Genomic DNA, 19,894 nt, shown 5'->3' with positions numbered 1-19,894 from the left:
AAAGGGTCTACACCCCAAAAACACACATATAGGGACCAACTGCCAAATCTTCAATTGGGCACAAGGATCATAAAGCAGTGAGAAGGCCAAGATAGAAATGGCAATGACTCACATCCAAACATAAATTCCCAGAAACTGAGGAGAAATGTGGAATTTTCTTCCTTTTTAAACTTAATTTAAGCAGGAAGTGGGTACCTTCTAGAGTTGGAGGGGCAATTGCCGGGGTCTCCCAGGAAGGAAGAGGAGAGAGCATCTCTGCAGGACTGGCAGCTAACACATGAGTCAGGGAGCACAACCTGCAGTGCACCAATGGGGCTTCTTAGGACAGGCGGGGACAGGAGGTGGGATGGACATGGTCTAGGGGGGGTCACCAAGCAGCCTGTTGAAAGAAGCACCCACAATGCTTCTGTTGACACAGCTTTTGTTCTGCACAGCAGTTCTGGTAGGAATCGCTCAAAGTAATCATTCTGAGTCCTAGACTTTTGCAGTTGATTATTCATGCCTGAGAGTTCTCTTCTTCTCAGCTGCCCGAGTGACAGAGGTGCAAGGAGTGTCTGTCACCTCCCTACTTGCTTTGTGCCTGCAGGTGGCACTTTGGGGCAGGGCCTTTGATGATGTCCACTCTTCTGAGGCATCCAAAATACCTCCCTGGTATGTAAGGAGAGCTATAGTTTATTCACTGAAACCTGATTTTCCTCATTTGGGAAGCTAGTACCTACAGAATGGGAGAGAACATTCTTCAGCTCTCCACAGGGACATCAAGCTGGACACATGGAGGTGTGAAATTATGGAGATCTTAGTAAAAGCACTGGGACAGCTACATAAAATCCATAACATAAGTAGGAAAAAAACAATCTACCTAAAATTTAGGGAGCTCCTGGGCCTTTTCATAAGCCAGCTAATGTACAAGACGAAAACAGCACCTGGGGTAAGCTTCAAAGCTTCATAACAGATTAGAATGACACATTCTGCTGCATAATTCAACTACCATTTTTTTCTTATAGTCCTAACAAACCCTTCTTATAATTTTGATGGCCAAGGGCATCTAGGCCCTTTTCCCCTGGCTAGTTTGTCTACTCTGTGACAAGATCAGGGTCATCCTTTGGTCAAATAGGGAGCCAATTAATGCTCCCAGGCCTCGCCAGCAACGCAGCAGGCTCTGCTGCCCGAGGACAATGGGCACCCAGGGCAAAACACGGTGGGAAAGCGGTGGGGAGCGAGTGTCTAGCCAGTGGTGGCCAGGAATTTACATTTTCCAAGTCTAGAGGATACTGGGCATGCTGCAGGGCACAGGAGTCACCACGATGGATGAGGCCGTGTCCCGCCAAGGGGAGCCCATTCTGGGACAGAGGAGGCAGCTGGGTGCACTGAGCAGCTCAAGCTGCTCTCCTCCCTTCGCCTGTGCCAACCCAGACACAAGGGATAAGGACGAGGTGTATATAAATATGGTTCAGTGATGCTACTAAAGATTTCCAAAGTTGTGGAGCTTGGATCTGACTCAAAAATTATTCACTAAAAACAGGTTTAGGCACCCAACAAAGGCAGGCCTGGATGGGGACTGGGCTAATGTGGTCAATGCCAATACTGTGCTTTCTCTGTCAACCTTAACCTGCTGGTTTGCTTTCTGTCATTACCACCATACGATGACCTTGGCTGGGTGCCCCATCCTAGATGAGAAGGCTGGGACCCTGAGAACTGGCTGGGGTGATTTGCCAAAGCCGCGGGCAGTAGCAAATTTCAATCTTACAGTTTTTTGGCTCAGCATACTCCTGTCTTCCAGATAAGGGACCAGACTCTGGATTTCACAAATGAGTACAATAAAATAATAAAACCACCGAGTCTACACCAGGTAGACTTATTTTATTAAAAACAAAACAGGTGCAATATATCTTTAATATTGTTTCACAAAAGACATAAAATGGGGATGAGCATAAGCTCAGAATAACAGGGAGTCCTTCCTAAATAAGAATCATAGGCAACTTTATGCTAATTGATTTAAGGGATATATTTAAATGCTCTGAATGCAGAAAAATTACAATATGCTTTTTTATAATGTGTATGCCATTTTTTCTCATTGCAAATTTATCTGTGATCTAAAATATAACTAAGTGTTCCCAAATTATTTTAAATCCTAGTCACTGGCAAAAAAGCAAAAAAAAACAAAAAACAAAAAAAAAACCCCACACCTAACTTGGCATAGATATGTTGAGAAATGATTTCATCTATTTGAGTTCTCTAGGCAAACTGAGCAGAATAGAAGCAGGACATCCAGGCTTCCCCCAGTCCTGGTGGTGCCCTCAGAGCTGAGAAGGAAGCGGCAAAACGCCGGGGCTTACCACTGGGCAGCCACATCTCTTCCCTCACAGGCTGGCTGGCACCAGCTTGGGGCAGTTTGGGAACCATCGCTATAAATCACGGATTCCTGGGCAGATGTGTGCATCTGCATCTCCCAGGGCTTTTTAGAGATGGAGGCCGGGCATTAGCAGGTTGGAGAAGCTCCCAGGTGGGCCTGGAGTACACCCTAGGTAGGGTCCACTGCCCTGGGTCAATGCTTTTCCAAAGGGGCTTCAGAGTCTGGTGATCTCCAGGCAACCCCAGGCTGCAGGGTCAAGTGGGGCGGGGGAGGGTGGTGGGGGCGGAAGGAGGTACAATCACTCATATAACACACTGACTTTTCTCCTGGAATATGCAGCAATGAAGATTTAAATATACCTTGTACAAATGGAATCCATGCCCCATATTGACATGAATCCACAAGAGTGGACCCAAACCACTCAGCAATTGCTGCCAACACATACAATAGGTATGTGATTTCAGAATTCAGTTTGGCAAGAGTATTCTAACTGAAATACGCCAGAAGCCAAGCCCTGATAACGTCAATATGTCTGGTCTTGCAGTGACCTCCAGGCCTTTACCACATAACCAAGCCAGCCCTCACTTCTGCCACGGCCACCTGGACCAATACCACAGAAACTTCAAGCACCAAAACAGTTCCTCAACCACAAACAGCTGGTTGGTTACTGCAGCCTTTTTCCTCTCAAAGAATAAAAGCAACCTATAGAATTCTTTTGGCATTGTCATTTACCTTATATTTCAAAATGTTAAAAGAAAATCATAAACATTTTAGAGCTTAAAAATATTATAACAGATGTTAGGAATCCTGACTTCACACTGAATAAGGAAATAGGAAATAACAGACGGTCACACATAAAGGGTGTCAACAAAACAAACGTGACCCACTGGCAGAGAGAATTTCGAAAGGAGAGTTGGTGACCCTGAGATGACCTAACCAGCTAGGAGGAAACAACAGGGAAAAAAGGAGGTATGTTTGAAGGCTGGCTTGTCCCTTCTTTCATTTAATCACTCACAGGGGAAAAACTCTGTTGCACCCACCCTGTGCCAGATGGATGCTCAGGGAGGTCACCTTCCAGGTCTCTGCTGTGTAAGCCCATCAAACATGGAACCTTACCACAATCACAGTTATCCACAACCAGAAATCCAAGAGCTCCTATTCTAGTCTCCTCTGTGAGGAGAAAGACCCCTCTCATCTAAGGCAGTGGTTTTCCAACTCTCTTCTGCAGAACTCCAGAGGTGAAGGAGGGCCTGAGAACCCCACTCAGAGTTCAAGGGGAGTCTTCCTCTGAGGTCTAGGGTTCCCCTGGAGCTAGATGCGAAATGCCGCATACATATTTGAATTTTTCTGAGGAAAAAATTAGTGGTTTGCATTGGATTCTCCACATGGTGATGCCAGAACGGTTAAGAACTTCTGCTCTAGAGAAGAGGGCAGAGTCCTAATAAGGGCCTTCTCGGGTGGAGAGCAGCTTTCCAGGTCTGCTGGTCTTGGTTGGCACAAGAGGGTGCATCACTGAGGACCGGCAGGGGCGCACCATCAGCCAGTGGACCTGGGGCCGCGTCCGTCTTGGAAAGTCTGCATGGGGTCACCAAGCAGACACAAGTCCCTCCAGAAATATGCCAAGTGACTTAGCCGAGGACAGCAGAGACTTCCCCTGGGTGCGTTATAGGAAGTGGACCTTTCTCGGTATTTGTAAGGTAACATATTGACATGAGGGTCGTCAAGATGACAGTAAGATGAATGAAAACAACTGTGTGTTTACCACGCTGTCTTAGAGGCAGACTGTAAGGCTCCCTGCTTCACATCTGCTCCCAGCAACCAGCGACCTGGCACCCCAAGTCAGATGCTGGCAGCATGCTACTAGGGTGTCTTCCCAATGAACACACCTACCTGTGCGAAGGAAACCTCTTTTGCAGCTCAGAAATAATTAAACCTTCCACAAGGTGATCCGTTTCTGTCACGAGGTCTGCAGCTGATGTTTTTGTTGAGACGCGTTTTTCCTCAGAAAGGGCTTTCCTGATGATCTGAAATGAAAGTACATAAAAGTACAGGAGGTGGTTAAACCGACGAGCTCCCTCGTCTCGCAGAGACACTCACGCCTCCTGTGGGCAACTCTGAACAAAAGAGGTGGCGGGTGTGGGTCTGAGGGCCACCGGCTGCTTCTAACATGGGCAGGCCGCTGGGGTTCAACATCACACACAAGACCTTCTGCTGGGCGTTCAGTGAACCTAACTACCCGCTATTCCTGCACCAGAAGGTGGGCTCACTGGTTGAAGCTATCCTGCCCAGCCTGTGAGCAATTCTTTGAAGGAAAAGACACAGTGGCTCTGAAGAGCGTGAAGTTTCAACCCGTGGAAGATTATGTAACTAACACCTCTGTCCCAGAGAGTCCCGGGAATTTGATTTCAGTGTAAAAATGTATTTTCCCTAATTTACTTTACACATCACATGGAATGGACTATGCTCTTGAATCCAGATTACAAACGTTCCAACAAGGAGACCCGGGAGAGGTTAAGAGGCACTTCACCAACAGGAAGTCCCGCTCTCCCTGCTGCTCTGGTCAGGGCGCTACTGGCCGTCCAAGGGGGACGTGCACATGGGCTGGCTTAGGTGCCAGGACCTCACTGATCCCCAGTTCTGGGCTCACAGGCAGGCTCTGTGGATGTGCAAGCCCCAGCACATCCGGTCCAAACCCGCTGCACTAAATGCAGAGGCAAGGTGCAGAGGGAGCCTCCCGGCACCGCCTCGTGCCTGGCCCAATCTGGCTCTAGAAACCCCTGGAGGGCCCAAACAGGAAGGTGTGCGGAGTGGTTAATCCGTCACAGGACACTTGGGAAGGATCAGGTCTACTCTGTGAAATAAATAAAAAGCACTCCTTCTCCAGCCCAGGGCTTTCTTTTCATTTTTGTCTGTTGTAACAGCTCAGTGTCTCCTTCTGCACAATGACAAAGTCAGGACACCTAAAAATGACTTCAGACCTTTCCTCCCAAACTGGCTACCATCCCAAGATCCTGCATTTCTTTCCAAAGCACCACCAATCACACAGCTACCCAGACTCGACATCCTTTGACTTATCCTTCTACCTTTATGTTTCCTGAGTGCCTCTTTCATGGCCAGCCTGTGCTATGTACTAACGGTGCTGAAAGGCAGGAGGGCAGGAAAAGATGACCCCCAAGTCTGCAGAGAGGAAGAGGACCTCAGATGGGATTTTAAAGAATAAGCAGGAGACCCTGAGACATTGAGCAATCCTCAAATTACTGCCCTCATCCTAGAGCCGGACAAAACAGTGCTGAGCCTAGACAGGTTTTGTTCAGTTTTTCATCTTGGTTGCAAACGGATACATATTACAGAAAATGTGGAGTGTAATTTTGTAAATAATGTGAACGACAAAGCATATAGCACTCACATATAATCCATGAACATTTCTATGCCAGTCCCCAGACTGTCTGCCACTTGGGGCCTTCTATTTGCAATATTCTGCTTAGCACTGTCAGGTTGATCTCCTTAAAACATCAATGTGCACACAGCAAGTTCCTACCAGACAAATCTCCACAGGTTCCTTGTTTTTAAATTTGAAACTTCTCAATCTAGCTCATGTAGCATCTGCCCTTGTCCTCCAGGGATCCCTAAATTTTGGGCTAGTCTAGACCTCCTATTTGTAGGTCATTTGGCAGTGAGCTTGCATCTTGTATGGAAAGTCAGTGTGGAGCATGTATGGGGGGGGGGTATGGTGTGTGTTTATATGTGCATGTGTGTGATTTGGTTCATATGTGCACGTAGGCAACATCTGTGTGGTTTATACATGGGCAATATGTGTGGTTTATGTATTTGTGTATGTGATACGTGTGTGCTTTATGTGTGCATGTGATGTGTGTGTGGTTCACGTGTATATGATGTATGTGGTATGTGTGGGGAGGTGTGAAGGGAGTGTGTGTGGTTACGTGTGGGGTATGTATGCATGCAGAGGGAAGGGGAGAGGTGTGGGGAGGTGTGGGGTATGTATGCAAGCAGAGGCAAGGGGAGAGGTGTGGGGAGGTGTGAAGGGAGTGCATGTGGTTATGTGTGGGGTATGTATGCAAGCAGAGGAAAGGGGAGAGGAAGACTAGAGGACACACCACCAAAGCCTCTCAAACTTCACTGTGCATGAGTCAGTCACCTGGGGTCTTGCTGAAGTGAAAACTTTGGTGGTTAAGTAGGTGTGGGGTTTGAGGTCTGATGTTCACATTTCTGACAAGTTCCATGGTGACACCGATGCTGGGGGCCACACTGGAGTAGTTGGGCTGAGAGCAGGTTCTCAAACCCCACAAGGAGGAAGAGTCCCCGGGGGTTGGATGTTCTGACCCAGCACCACACAGAAGTCCTGGGACCTCCACCCTGAGAGGACACAGGCTTCCGGCTTCATGTTACACTTGCCCCTACCCGCACATGTAGTAAGCATTTGTACAGTTCAAGATTATGATTCCAACCATGCACCCTGCAGCCTCTGTGCTGAAGCCAGAGCGGTTTTTAAACATATGTCAGCTCCAATCACTTTAATGCTTAGAACTACGCAAAGACTGCCATGGCTTTCAGGAAAAACCCAGACCTACAGATGTCACCTCCCATAGGCCACTCCCAGTCTCGCCATCCTTCTGCCACTCTGGTTTTCTGGCTGGTCCTAACCAAATCTCTTTCTATTCCAGGGACTTTATATCTTCTAACCTATCCAGAACTTCTTGCCATCTGAAATCATCTCACTTGTCCCTTTGTTGATGGTATGTCTCCCCCAGGAGAGCAGAGGCACTTTGGTTCCCTGCCACACCCCTAGCCTCTAGAACCATACCTGGCATAGAGTAGGTGCACAGAAGTCTTTGAATCATGAAGAAAATACACAACAAACTGCTTGGATAGACTCTGCACATTTTTTCCAACTGGACCATTAGCGCTTATATGAACACTGACCACCTTGGTCTCTTCGTTTTGTTTCACTGTGGGTTTTTGGTTATCCTGTGAGAAAGTTAAGATGGACTTGGAGTCTCCTCCTCCAGCCTCCATCCACTGCCCTCCCCCCCCTCCTGGAGCCAGCCCGAATCTGCTTTATGGCCCCCGTGTCCACTCACCAAACCACAACCAGAAGGGCTTGCTAACCCCCTGACCTTAATCCCAGCATAAAACACTTAGGGGCTCCCTAGACTCTGAGGATACAAAACCCCCCAGGTGGCATACCATAGCTCTTGAGAGGTGGTCTCCTGGCAGAGACTTTAATCCCAAGTAGCCAGTATCCTCTTCTTCCTTTCAGGGAGAGAAGGCCCAAGTTTAGCAAGACTCAACAGTCCACACCTCTCTGCCTCGCAGGCAGGTAGGCGTGGCCCTGCTTTCTGCCCAGGAGGATGTGAACGTGCAACTTGAGTCACACCATAAAAGGCCACTGTTTGCGCACTACTCCCTCCTGTCCTTTCCCCCTTTGCCACCAGCTGGTGATGTAGCTGTGGGGGTGAGAGGTCAGCTTTGGTCATGTGGGAAGAGAACACCTCCTTAAAGCAACAAACGCCAAGGAACCTGGGTCCCTGGGTGACTTGGAGAAGCACAGCCCCCGTTTCCCCAGACCCCTAACTGGGCTGTTGTGGGAAAGAAAGAAACCTGCCTTGCTTCTGTCACTGGTCTGTGAACAAAGCCAAGCCACCAACCTAACAAATGGGCCTCACCTAAACTCTGCATTCTCTCTCCCTCCCCTCCCCGCTCCATGACTGTTGGGCTCCAGCCTAAGTGAATCATTCACTCTCAAGTCTCCCCTCCGACAGGACTGCCAGCCTTCTTCTGGCCCATGTGGTGACTCAGCTCAGATGTCACCTCCTGTATGATGGGTCTCCAACATCTGCAGGCACAGCAGGGAGGGCACTCACCCTCTCAGCGTGCTGCTAGGGCACTTACACAAACCACACAGCTGGCCTCTTGGGATTCCACGTCAGTGCATGCCGGCGAAGGAGCCCCATCGGTCCTGTCTAGGTATCCACCTTCCACAGGTGGATTTTGTGGCCTACACGGGGGCTGCTACACAGTCAGGTGTTGGTGAACATCGGAATGAAGATTTCTTGGTTGCTACACACTGAGCTCATAGGTGACTAAAGTCTGGAAGACTTTTTTAGCAAGTGCTCTTGTGAAGCCATATCTAACCGCCCTGGTATTTATGCATTTGGTCTTTAAGAGCCAAAATATACACAACCCTCGTATGTTGAGGAGATGCATGCTCAGGGACCTGTGTGGGCAGTTTGGGCAATGTCTGATGTCATCTGGGCACACTTTCCAGAGGACCCAGGCCCTAGCTACAAATCACACAAAGGAGGGGAGATTTATGGATTCAGGAGGAAGGTGTCGAATCATGCTCTTTTTCAAAATATTTCTGGTCTGTGTCTATTAATATTTATGACTGTTCTGCCATGACTGTTTCGACGTGGGCATGTGTCACAAGGAAAGCCATGGGACTTGAATGTGCCCGTGTCCTTTAACGGTGGGGCAGGCCACACCACCCTTCGTGTTCACTGGCAACTTGAAGCGGTGCTGGGGCCAGCCCTCTCTCCTCTGCCGCAGCTCCTCCAGGCCCTGGATCCCATCCGCTGGGACACCTGAACTCCTCCCTCTCATCGGGTTACACACCCAGATATGTGGACCCTACTTCTGAATGACTTCCCAGAACTACGCTAACCTCACGCTGCCTGCCTTCACTTGCCCGTGTTGCTCAACCTCCAAACCTCCTGTCTTGCCCCTTTGCAGCGTCGTCCACCCAGAGCCCAGCGGCCTCTCCAGAAAGCAGATCTGTCTCCTGGCACACCCTGTGACTTGTCCTCTCCCTGCCCCACCCCACGCCGCCTTGGAAAGGATGGCAGGCCCCACGTCCTGTGTGTGAGGACATCTGTGGCCAGCCTGGGTGGCACCTGTCCCCCTTGCCATGCCCAGTCACTCTCTGCTGTTCCCTCTCCAGCAACTTCGTCTTTGGACGGACGTTCTTTCTCCTGCAAGGGCCAAGCCTATTTGTCCTTGAGGACCCTGCTCACGCTCGTCTCCTCCAGGAAACTGCCTGTGTAGCCCTCCGCCCACTCACCCTGGGTGAGGCCCTTCCCCTTGGCTCAGCGGTTCCCGCAGCACCGAAGGCACATCTCAGTTGCTGCACGCGCTACACTGCTTTATCAGTATAAGGCACTGTCCAGCCTCTTCCACTAGATGGGAAGTGGCTGCAGGGCAGGAGCCCTGCCTTTCATCTTGTCAGGTCCAGGACCCAGCCTTCCCCACAACACTGCCCCTCAGGCTCTAGACCCGGCAAGGTGACATGCATTGCAGTGGGACAGCACAGACTTATCAGGCGGGCTCCCACACCTGGGAAAGCTAGACGAACCGGCAGCCTCCTTTCAGTCCCCAGTGACTTGAAAACGCTGGTTCTTTGGGGAGGAAATGCATATGAAAAATCCCCCGGTCTAGAATGCCGTTCTTGCTTGCACCCATTTCATAATATCAGTAGGGAGCACAGATGATAAACCTACAGTTTAGAATCACACAGATCTGAGTTCCAACTCCACTTGGGAGACTGTGGAGGGCATCACCGAGCTTCTCGGAGCCTTAGTTTCCTCATCTGTAATAACAGTGGCACCTCAGACACGGTTGTTGGAAGAACTAAATGAGGAATCCTATGTCATGGTCTTGGGACGCCAAATGATTTCTATGTACACAAGGACGTGCACCACTGTTATTTTTGAGAGCAAATGCCTGACGGAACTTAATGACTTACGGCAAAAATCAAAAACCTATACACAAGGTACAGATCTCAAATGGGATCCTAAAATACCGGGTTAAGAAAAGATTTATTCTTAAATGTTCCTACACTGCAAGGAAGGGCGACGAGAGAGTGCTGTATTTTTTTCAATCAATCAGCAGTAGACTCACACAGCCCCTGCCTTCCACCACAGTCCCATTCACAGGGGGGTGGCCATGAGGCTGTCAGGGCACTTCCCTGCTAAGCCCTTTACCACAGCTATCTTTGCTCTTAACACTGTAAACATGCTCCTTCTGCCAGCAGTCAGTTAGTGTATGCTGTTTTTTAATTAATGTTTTTCAGCTACTCACTAACTAAGCATGCACTTCACAGACCTCCTGGCCTGGTTCCCTCCAGATAACATTCTGTTAATGTTTAATATATAAAATATGAGCCTTTAGTCATTGACTCCTGAATTCCAAACCTAAAAGAAGGGAAACCATCGGGTTCCGTGTCAGGAGCATCATTCAGGGATGTGTCCCAAAGCCTCCTTCTGGTCTCTACACCATCTTGGTTCTACGTTACTGTCCCCAAGTCTGCTATACAATTAATACCCATAACTACAGAGCAACTTGTGTGTGTTCCAGAATGCATGGACCAGCACACCCCCCCCAAAAAAACTCTGCCAGAAGCGGGTTTCTAATAGGCAACAGGACTTTCCTCTGTTGGACTGGGAAAAATGTGGCGATTGGAGGTACAGTCCTGACGATACTGACTATACATTTCAGGTTCTAGACATATCTGAACACAAGTGAGTGTGATGTGATGGTTAATTTTATGAGTCAACTTGACTGGGCCATGGGGTACCCTAAATGTTTTGTCAAATGGTAGTCTGGGCTTTTCTGCAAAGGTGTTTTCGGATGAGATTAACATCTTAACTAGCAAAGCGGATTGCTCTTTGTAATGCGGGTGGGCTTCATCCAATCAGTTGAAGGCCTGAATAGAAGGAAAGATGGATCCTTCTCTGAGTGAGAGAGAACTCCAGCAGACTATCTTTCGTCTTATTCTGCAACATTGGCTCTTCTTGCCTATGGCTTTTGGGCTGGCTCACTGGCTCTCCCTGGGTCTTCAGCCTGCCAGCCCACCCTGCAAACTGGACTTGCTGGCCTCCAGTTGGTTGTTTCTCTGGAGAATCCTAATACACAGGACAATCAATAAAGCCCACAAAGTGAATTCCATGTGGCTCTCCTGTGGCATGCGGGTCAGCAGTTAACATCTGCTAATAACTCACAAATGAACCTAATCACGGGAACGAGGAGGAGCTGGTGAAAGCAGAGGTGGGCCATGGATGCCGGGCTCTCAGGCATCACAAGCCAGCGAGTCTTAAAGCTCTCCAGCGTCACTGCCTCCCTCTTCAGCTTCATGGGCGTTTCCTCCAACTTGCTATCTCTACTTTTTAAAGTCCGGTCACCACCCCCCTCCCAATGTCCTCCTGATGCCCCGGTACTCCTCTGAACCAGCCCCACTGGGCGCCTGGCCACCTCGTGTGACACATCCTGAGGATAACCTTCCCCCACACCTCAGCTGCCTTTCGTGTCACCTGACCCTCTCCACCTCAGACCATTCCTTACAAGAGGCACATCCCAGATCGCAGGCTGGGCCCCGCCAGCAGGGGCCGCTCCCTGGATCCCACCTCCTACAGCTTGGTGGCCGCACCATTATCCTGTTGAGGGCTCACCCTGCCCTGGCACCACTCCAAGCAGTTCACGCGTACCAACTAGCGAACCCTCAAAAGAACTCTGACGTAGTGATAATTAAGTTGAAGATGAGGAAACCAAGGCACAAAGAAATGAGGAAAGTTGCCATGGTCACAGCTGTAAGTGCAGGAAAAGGGATTGCGCGGCAGGTGCTCCAAATCTTCCGTCGCTGACCAGAGCCAACCCCCCCAGGGACTCCTGAATCCCTATCAGGTGTGGGGTTCCCAAGCAGTGGAACGCACCCAGCTGCCTGCGCCAGAAACCCCTAGGCTCTTCACAACTAGGTCTCCTTCACCTCGCAATTCACAGCCAAGGTCTCCCACAACACCGTCACTGAGACTCACGTTGGTCAGTTTGAGCACAATAATCCCTGCAACCCCACCATCCACTGAGGGTCTCCTCAAGCCCCCCAAACTTTGCCCACCCACTGGCCTGACCCTCCTCTTCCAACTTCAGCTTCAGCCAACGTGCTACGTGCTTGCCGTTCCTGCGTGCCGCCTTGGCTTTCTCTCCTCAGGGAGTCCATCTTCTCTCTCTGCCCTGACACCCTCACCTTTCCCGAGCCTGTCACCCAACTTCTCTAGGGAATCCCGCTTTTCCTTTTAAAATCACAAGTGCAGGTATGACTTCTTCCAGGAAATTGTCCCCCATCTTCCAGGGCCTGGGAAGATGGCCACCACAGCCATCCCACATGCTATTGTGATCACTGGCTAAGCCACCCGTTGTCCCAGGAGGCCTGGGGTGGGGGGCTCCAATGCCCACTGCATGCTGAGTGCACCACCCAGGTAGCCCAGGCACTGCCGGGATAGTGGACGCAGAGATCCTGAAACTGGCTTAGCTACAAGGACGTGGCACCACCACTCAACTAAAGTCTTCCCTCATCTCCCATGGGAGAAAGATGTGAGCCCACCAGCCTTCGGTTCCAGCCTGATGAGGCCGAGAGACAGGGAGGAGCCCAGATGCAAAAGTCCCCTTCTCCTCTCTAAACCTCAGGCTAACTGGAAGAGCTCAGCACCCCTCCCCCAACTCCTAGGGCTGGGGAGTGGAGTGGGGGGCTCTGGAACTCACTAGCATCGTTTCCATTCTCTGGCTAAGTGGTAAGATTTCAGCCTACTCTCCCCACCAGCCCCAAAGACTGTAAACTCCACTAATGAGGGCTCCATTAGGTTAGCAAGTAAATATCTTAGGGCCACAGAGGCTGATTCACCTTCACGTGGGAGTGACACCAGCCTTTGCTTCCATCCCTTTAGTAAGATGTGGGATTTCACGGACTCCTCCTGCCAGGGCAGATGCAAATGCCTCTGAAACAATGCGCGTGCTCTCGTCCCCCACCCCAGCTTGTTAGCAAAATGGGCATAAGAAACATGCCTCTTTCTTACAACAACACACAAGGAAAATGGCAGTTGGCCTCACACACAGGGTCAGGGAGAGGTGGGCCCAGGACACTTGGACCACATGTGCCCCACAGAGGGCAGCTGCTACTCTACGTTCGCCAGTTGTCTCTCGGGAGTTCCGTCTTGGCGGAGGTTTCAAATGTTGGCAAAAGTTTTACAATTGTAAGTGCAGGCTGACTCCCCACCTGCGGAGCTAATCAGGAACAGGAGGCCTGGACCCGGGGCACAAAATGCAGCACGGGGCCGAGGGGAGGTGGGGGACAGAAGGCGGCAAGTGGGGAAACTGCCACCCGCCACCTCCCTTCCTCCAGCGCCCAGTGGGAGAGGGGCAGGGAGTCTCTTCTGAAAGAAATAAGTGACCTGAGACCTCCACACACTGACGTCTGGGAATCTCCCAGAGAAAATCCAGGAGGTTAACTTGGGAGCACCCTAAGGCGGAGTCCACGGGTGGACAAACCGGCTCTCTCTTGGTCCCGGAACCTGGCCTTAAACCCCAGCCCGGGCCATGGGCTCCCAGATTGGGGTCTCCACCCTCACCCTGTGCCCTGAACTCCAGATACAAACTCAACACCTCCACTTAGAAATCCACTGGCAATTCAAGCTTGACGTGCTCGAAACACACTTGACTTCCACCTCCAAACCTGTTCCTCCTGCCCTTTCCCCATCTTGGAAGATGGCAAATCCATTTAACCAGTTTTGCAGGCCCAAACCCTGGAAGGCATCCCTGCCTTTTCTCTGGGTCTCACACTCTGCCTCCATCCAACAGCAAGCCTGGCAGTTCAGCCTTTGAAACGCATCTGTTTTACCACTTTCTTCACTTTTGCCCAATCAATCCACCCTCATTTCTCACTTGGACTACGTGAACAGCTTCCTATCAGATAACCAATTCTGGTCCCGGGGGCACTGTAGGGTCCCACACAGCAGCTAGAGTGAGCTCCCTGTCACCCTGTAAGGGCCCCACACAGGACTGCCCAGAACCTCATTATCATACTCAGAGTAAAGGTACAGTCCTTGTCAGAATCACTCAATAAATATTTGTTCGGTGCCTGAACACATTTGTAATCAGCATTTTAGTGCCACCATTGTAAAAACGAGATAACCAAGAAGCACATGACAAGACACTTAGGTTGATTAGTCGTATGGGACATGCAAATTAAAGCAATGAAATACCACCTGAAACCCATCAGACTGGCTACCGTGGAAAAGACAGACAATACCAAGTGTCGTCCAAGACGTGGAGCAGCAGGAACCCTCACCCATGCTGGTAGGAGTGTAAATTGGTACATCCACTGTAGAAAACTACCTGGCAGAATTTCACACCTGATGACGCAGCAATTATTTCACTCCGATCATTAAAATATCCCCAGTAGAAACACATACATACGAAACCAAAAGACACACGCAAGAATGTTCAGAGCAACATTATCCATAACTCCAAACTGGACATCATCCAAAGTTTCCTCAAGAGTTGAATAAACAGTCATTTATTCACATAACAAAATGCAGCAGCGGTTCTCAAAGTGCTGTCTCCCGCCCAGAAGCATCAGGATCAGCTGGGAACTTGGTGGAAATGCTAATTCTCGACCCTGCTCCTCACCTAGTGGGTCAGACACTCTGGGGAGGGGGCTGAGTCTGCCTTTACAAGCTTCCCGGGTGCTTCTGATGCATAAGACAGTGAAGACCATTTCTCTACAGCCATGAATCTGATGAGTTTAACAGCCCTGAGTAGATCATCAAACATTCTGCTGGGAAGTTCAAAGATGACTATTAGCAGATACACAGAAAGCTAAGCAAATGAAAAAACACACTTTTTTTTTTTAAAGGAAAATACATGTTGCATGAGAAAGAAAATATGTAATACAACTATAATATCCAACTCAACCATGCATTACAATTGTATAGTCAACAGAACATGAGCTTATGACGATGGAACTGATCGGGAAATGCAGCTCACAACATAAATGCAGTGTCTACAACAGACAACTCCAGAGCGAGCAGTGGAAGCCTGTGATTCAGAAGACAAGTGTAACTATCAGAAAATTGAAAATAGTGACCTCTGGGGAAAAGGATGAGCATGATAGAGGACAGGGCACTGCTGTTTTTCATAACAGTCCTTTCAGGGGTATTTCACTTACTAAATTCCCCGTGTGATATACCGGATAAAAATTAAAACCACAAATCAAAAACAACACTGCGTGGGCAAAGCCAGCCAGACAAGGGGGTTACACTGGGCCAGAGCCCACCGATGTGTGTTCTCCACTCTGGGAGTCAGAGGTGGACACAAGAGCATCCACGTTCAGAGCACACTGTAGGGAAGACACAGCAACCAGACCAGAGATGAACAAAGCCGGGAAGCACCACAGGAATGATGAGGAGAGTCACATGGGAAGGTCCATGAAGGAAAGGGTTGAGGAGCTGAACCCTGGAGGGAGCGTATGGTCGTCAGGAAGCATAAGAAAGGCAGGAAAGCACAATGTGTTTTGAAAATGCCAAGTAGTTCAACCTGGCTAGCCAGAGGGTTGGTCCACGCAGGGGCTTTAGGGACGACAGCCTCACTTCTCAAGACTGGGCTTTGGGTAGGTAAGGCCAACTAGAGAGGATGGACGTCTGGAGTACTGAGTGAGGGTGGATCCTGGGCTTTTGGTGTCCTGCCTTGTCCTGAGATTTTGTCACCAGTGAGCAGAGGTGAATTTACTGTGAAGCTAATGAAGCCGAGGCTTCAAGGCTCCCAGGGACCTTAGCAAGGTGTTCACACGATCACACATGAACACCTTTTTTAAGTCTGCAAAAATCAGCTATTCTGACTGCAGATATAACCACTGTCTCTTTCCACTGTGACCTCCATTATATTTTGTGTCAGGTGGCACTGGCATTTCTGGCTGAAGGCAAGTTGAGTGGAGATGAAATTGCCTCTGGGTTTGATGGAATATATCTGTGGGGTTTGCCGTCACATCTGTCTGTAAGTTATTATTAGCCATCCTGTGTAGGAATGGCTTCCAGAAATGCTTCCACTGTCCACCATGCCGAATGGCTTGGCATGGTGACATGAAGGGCAGGGCCAGAGGAGCGTGTGAGCATGCGTAGCGGCAACCGGCACACAGGACCGTGGAAAGAAAGAAGCGACCATATGGAACTAGAAGCTAGTCTGTAAAAAACTCTTCCCTATCTTCTCACAACTAGCATATAAGAGAAAACTGACAGGATTCTCAAATTTGATGGCGATCCTAAAAATGTATATAGTCCTACCCATAATAAGTTTGAAGACTAAATAAACTTTTCCAAACTATCAGTAATCGATTTCAATCAGTCGTGCTACTGGAGAGCCTGAACTTATCCTCCTCCTGACTCCATAGAAAACACTACAAAATCACAGTCATTTGAAGGCACAAAGAACATGAAGCCAAAAATGTGAGAAAAGTATTACAGAAGGTTGAGAAGCAGCTACAGAATTATTTTTATGTATTTTGTCCTATTTGTTAGCATCTTAGAATTTATACTGTTGTGATTTTTCTTATTCTAAGCGATGTTTATACCTCATTTTGAATTTGTAATTTTGTATTTTTTTCTTAAAGAGGGCTCCTAAGTTGTCTGAGTTTCAGGCCTAAACAAAACCTAGATCTATCCCTACAGGAGCAGTTTTCTGAGATACTTTTGCTCACACGTCAAAGATGACAAACACCCATTCCAACGAAGATTACTATTTGTATTTGCGGTGGCGACAGCAGTGGGGCTCAAGTCACTCCCCTCCCCAAAGCCCGGCAGCCAGGTGGCTGGGCACTAGGGCTGCAGTGGCACCAGCATGGGTGGTTGGGCACCGCAGGAATGGGCGGTGCAGAACACTGGGAGGCCGTGGCGGAGAGGGCAGCCAGCACTTCAGGGCAGGTTACTTTTGCGGAGACCTCTTAGGGTGGGGCAAAGGGAGGTGGCGGCAAAGTGTGTAGGGCTGCCCTGACCCAAACCAGCATCTGAAAGATGAAGGGTGGCAATATTTATCTCTTGGGAGGCCCTCGCTCCACCCCCGAGCACATATAGAACTATAGAGCATATATGAACATATAGAGCATATATTTCAGCATAGAGAGCCCAGACTTGGGAATTCAGCACACAGAACGGTCTCAGGAGAAGCTGAGAGGAGCAAACTTAAAATAGCGGAACATCGGGTACGGGTGAGGGGGTGGGCATGTTGGGCCACAAGGCCACTGTAACTGTGCCAAATACTCCTTTAGCTAAGGAGGACTCAGGAAAGGATCACCATTAACTACCTTTTCAGCCCTCTTTGGGCTATCTGGCCAGAGGCCAGATTTTCTCCAACCAGCACCCCATTCCTGTGAGAACGTTAATAAGACAATCTGTCCCACTTTACATAGGTTGCAATGACCTTGTGTGGCTTCTGTTTGTTCCAGCCATAGACCATTCCGGCCACTCTCCCCTCCACTGCCCGGCAGGCAGGAAGCATCACATAATGCCCAAGAGGGAGCCCAGAATCCTGGGCTCCCTGACCAGACTCCTAATGGCAGAATCTTTATTTTACCCCTCCCCCACTCTCAAAAAAAGTTTTTTTTGTTATTGGCAAGTTATTAAAACTTAAGATATCTCTTAATAAGACCCTTAGAATTGTGCCTACCATACTGCAAGTTCTATATAAGCATCTCTTCAAATAAAATAAAAGTTTTAAAAACCCTTCCGTTTCTTCATGGATCTACATTTGAAAAACCATAAAAACCCATAACAACTCACCAGGGTTTACACAGTGGTGTCCAAATCCTAAACTGGCTTCTCCTTAAAGCTTCAAGGGAGAAGAGTTTTACGGTGGAATCTAAAAGTTATTAAATATCCTGATGATGCTCATTCTGGAAAGGAAGTGAGGGGCCGGGGGGGGGGGGGAAGCAAGTGCTCCCTGTACACAGTGGATGCCCTTTCCAGGAAGAATGTTTGTCCTGCAGCTACAAACTTCAGCCTTGTAGCACTCAAGGTTTGGGGTCCTCTTTTCCCACTAGGAAGGAGACAGAGCCAAAGGGTGAAGTCCCACAACCCACCTTTTAAGTCATGCCTTCCCTACAGGCTGAATCTTGCATCCTTAAAACCACAGAGGGAGGGCCCTCCAACACAAAATGTGTCTACTCGGTGTTGAAATGAACTTTTAAAGAGGATTAGAGGATTCACACCAAGGTGAAGCACTATCCACTATGCAGGTGACAACTCGGCTCAAACTCAGGATTGGTAACAGCCTGACTTTAACACCCAGGGAAAACCAGCAGGGCATTTTCATACTGCTAGACCTGAAAAAGAAAGTGCTGTTTGGATATAAAAAGTCAATCTGCTCACACTGCTACTTCTGTCCACCTTGACCCTCCAATCACCAAAACACAGTCATGTACCTTAACAAGCCAGGCAGGAGTAAGCCACCTTCCCACTCAGTCTACCCGGACCCTGGCCGTCCTGGGAGAACCAACAGCGCTCACTCACTGCGCAAGGACTTCGAATCTACAATGTGTCAGACACCGCTTCGGGTACAGAGGAAAACGTGGGGAACGAAACGCAAAAATGAAAGTGAGAAGAGTAGCTGCACTCTCTTTTCAAATTCAAGTAGCAGGTTCTTTTCAGCTCTGGTGCTTGATTTACGTCCTTTTTCTCGTCAGCATTACCAAGTTCCTCCTAACACTGAATGGAACCACTTTTCCGCTGTTGGGTCGGAGTAGGTATGGATTTAGGTTGCTTGAGGAAAGACAATCAAACAGCAAGACAGCCAGATCTCCCGAGGCAGGGGTTTAAACCTGGAGGCAACCACACCCACGTCCTGGCCACAGGATCTATTCAAGGTCCGTAAAAACAAACAGCTGCGGCATTCAAGCCTGGGAGGGCTTTTTAAAATCCTAGGGCTAATTTGCAAAGCTAGTAAATTCTAACCTACTCTCTCCAACGCAAAGGTCAAGTCACCTACAGTTAGACACTCAACACGGCCAAAGGAGAGGGGCCATGTCAGGAATGCTTCATAGGTGGCCGCCCCCTCCACGGGAGAAAGGTGCTCACCTCCCCCGGGTCCTGGAATGGAGAAGGGAAAGGGACGGTCTGTGCAGTAAACCAACACAAAGGCTTCTTTCACCAAAACGCGCCCTAGCACCCTCGGTCCGCGGATACCAGACGCCCACCGCTCGCGGTCCGGCCGCGCCGGACCCACTCCGCACGCGCGGGCCACTGCCCCCAGCCCCGCGGCCGCACGCCGTGCGGGCCCGGCTCTCCCGAGCCCCGAGGGAAGGTCTCCTTCCGTCCGACAGGAGTTCTGCTCGGACTTTGCGAAGTTCCAAGTGGGCGTCCTACAGCCAGCGCGCCGCCCGGCCCGGCCCGACCCTGCCCGCTGGGGCTGTGCTCGTCCGGACCCCGCCGGGCAGGGGAGGAGGGCCGCGGCGCTCACCTGTCCCGCCCGCAGCGCCAGCTGCACGGCCGCCTCGAAGCACTCCTCCCAGGGGCCCCCGGCGGGCGCCTCCTCGTCCTCGCCGTTCGGCTTCATCGTGGCCTCGCCGGGCCCCGCCACCTCCAGCCCTCCTCGCCGGGCCCCCACCGGCTCCCGCCGCCCCGAAACTAGGCTCCGCACTGCTTCCTCCTCGTCCCGCCACTCCGCGCCTCGGCCGCCGCCGGCCCCACAGCAGTGCCCGCGGGAAGGGCAGGG

General features: G+C 49.9%; 1 protein-coding gene across 1 annotated transcript in view; it reads right to left on the bottom strand.

The window, feature by feature from the left end:
- IMPA2 (inositol monophosphatase 2) overlaps positions 1-19,888 on the bottom strand; it is a 45,699-nt gene extending 25,811 nt beyond the window's left edge. Inside the window, exons 1-2 of the mRNA XM_040479431.1 lie at positions 19,640-19,888; positions 4,244-4,377 (exon numbers count right to left, since the gene is read on the bottom strand). Coding sequence (XP_040335365.1) covers positions 4,244-4,377; positions 19,640-19,735 — 230 coding nt within the window. The 5' untranslated portion in view covers positions 19,736-19,888. The remainder of the gene's footprint in view (positions 1-4,243; positions 4,378-19,639) is intronic.
- Between the last annotated feature and the right edge of the window lie 6 nt (positions 19,889-19,894).

The sequence above is a fragment of the Herpailurus yagouaroundi genome, unplaced genomic scaffold (assembly GCF_014898765.1).
Source record: "Herpailurus yagouaroundi ecotype Mexico unplaced genomic scaffold, PumYag 142, whole genome shotgun sequence".
In the NCBI taxonomy this organism is placed as follows: Eukaryota; Metazoa; Chordata; class Mammalia; order Carnivora; family Felidae; genus Herpailurus; species Herpailurus yagouaroundi.
This window is presented reverse-complemented; position numbering and strand designations above follow the sequence as displayed.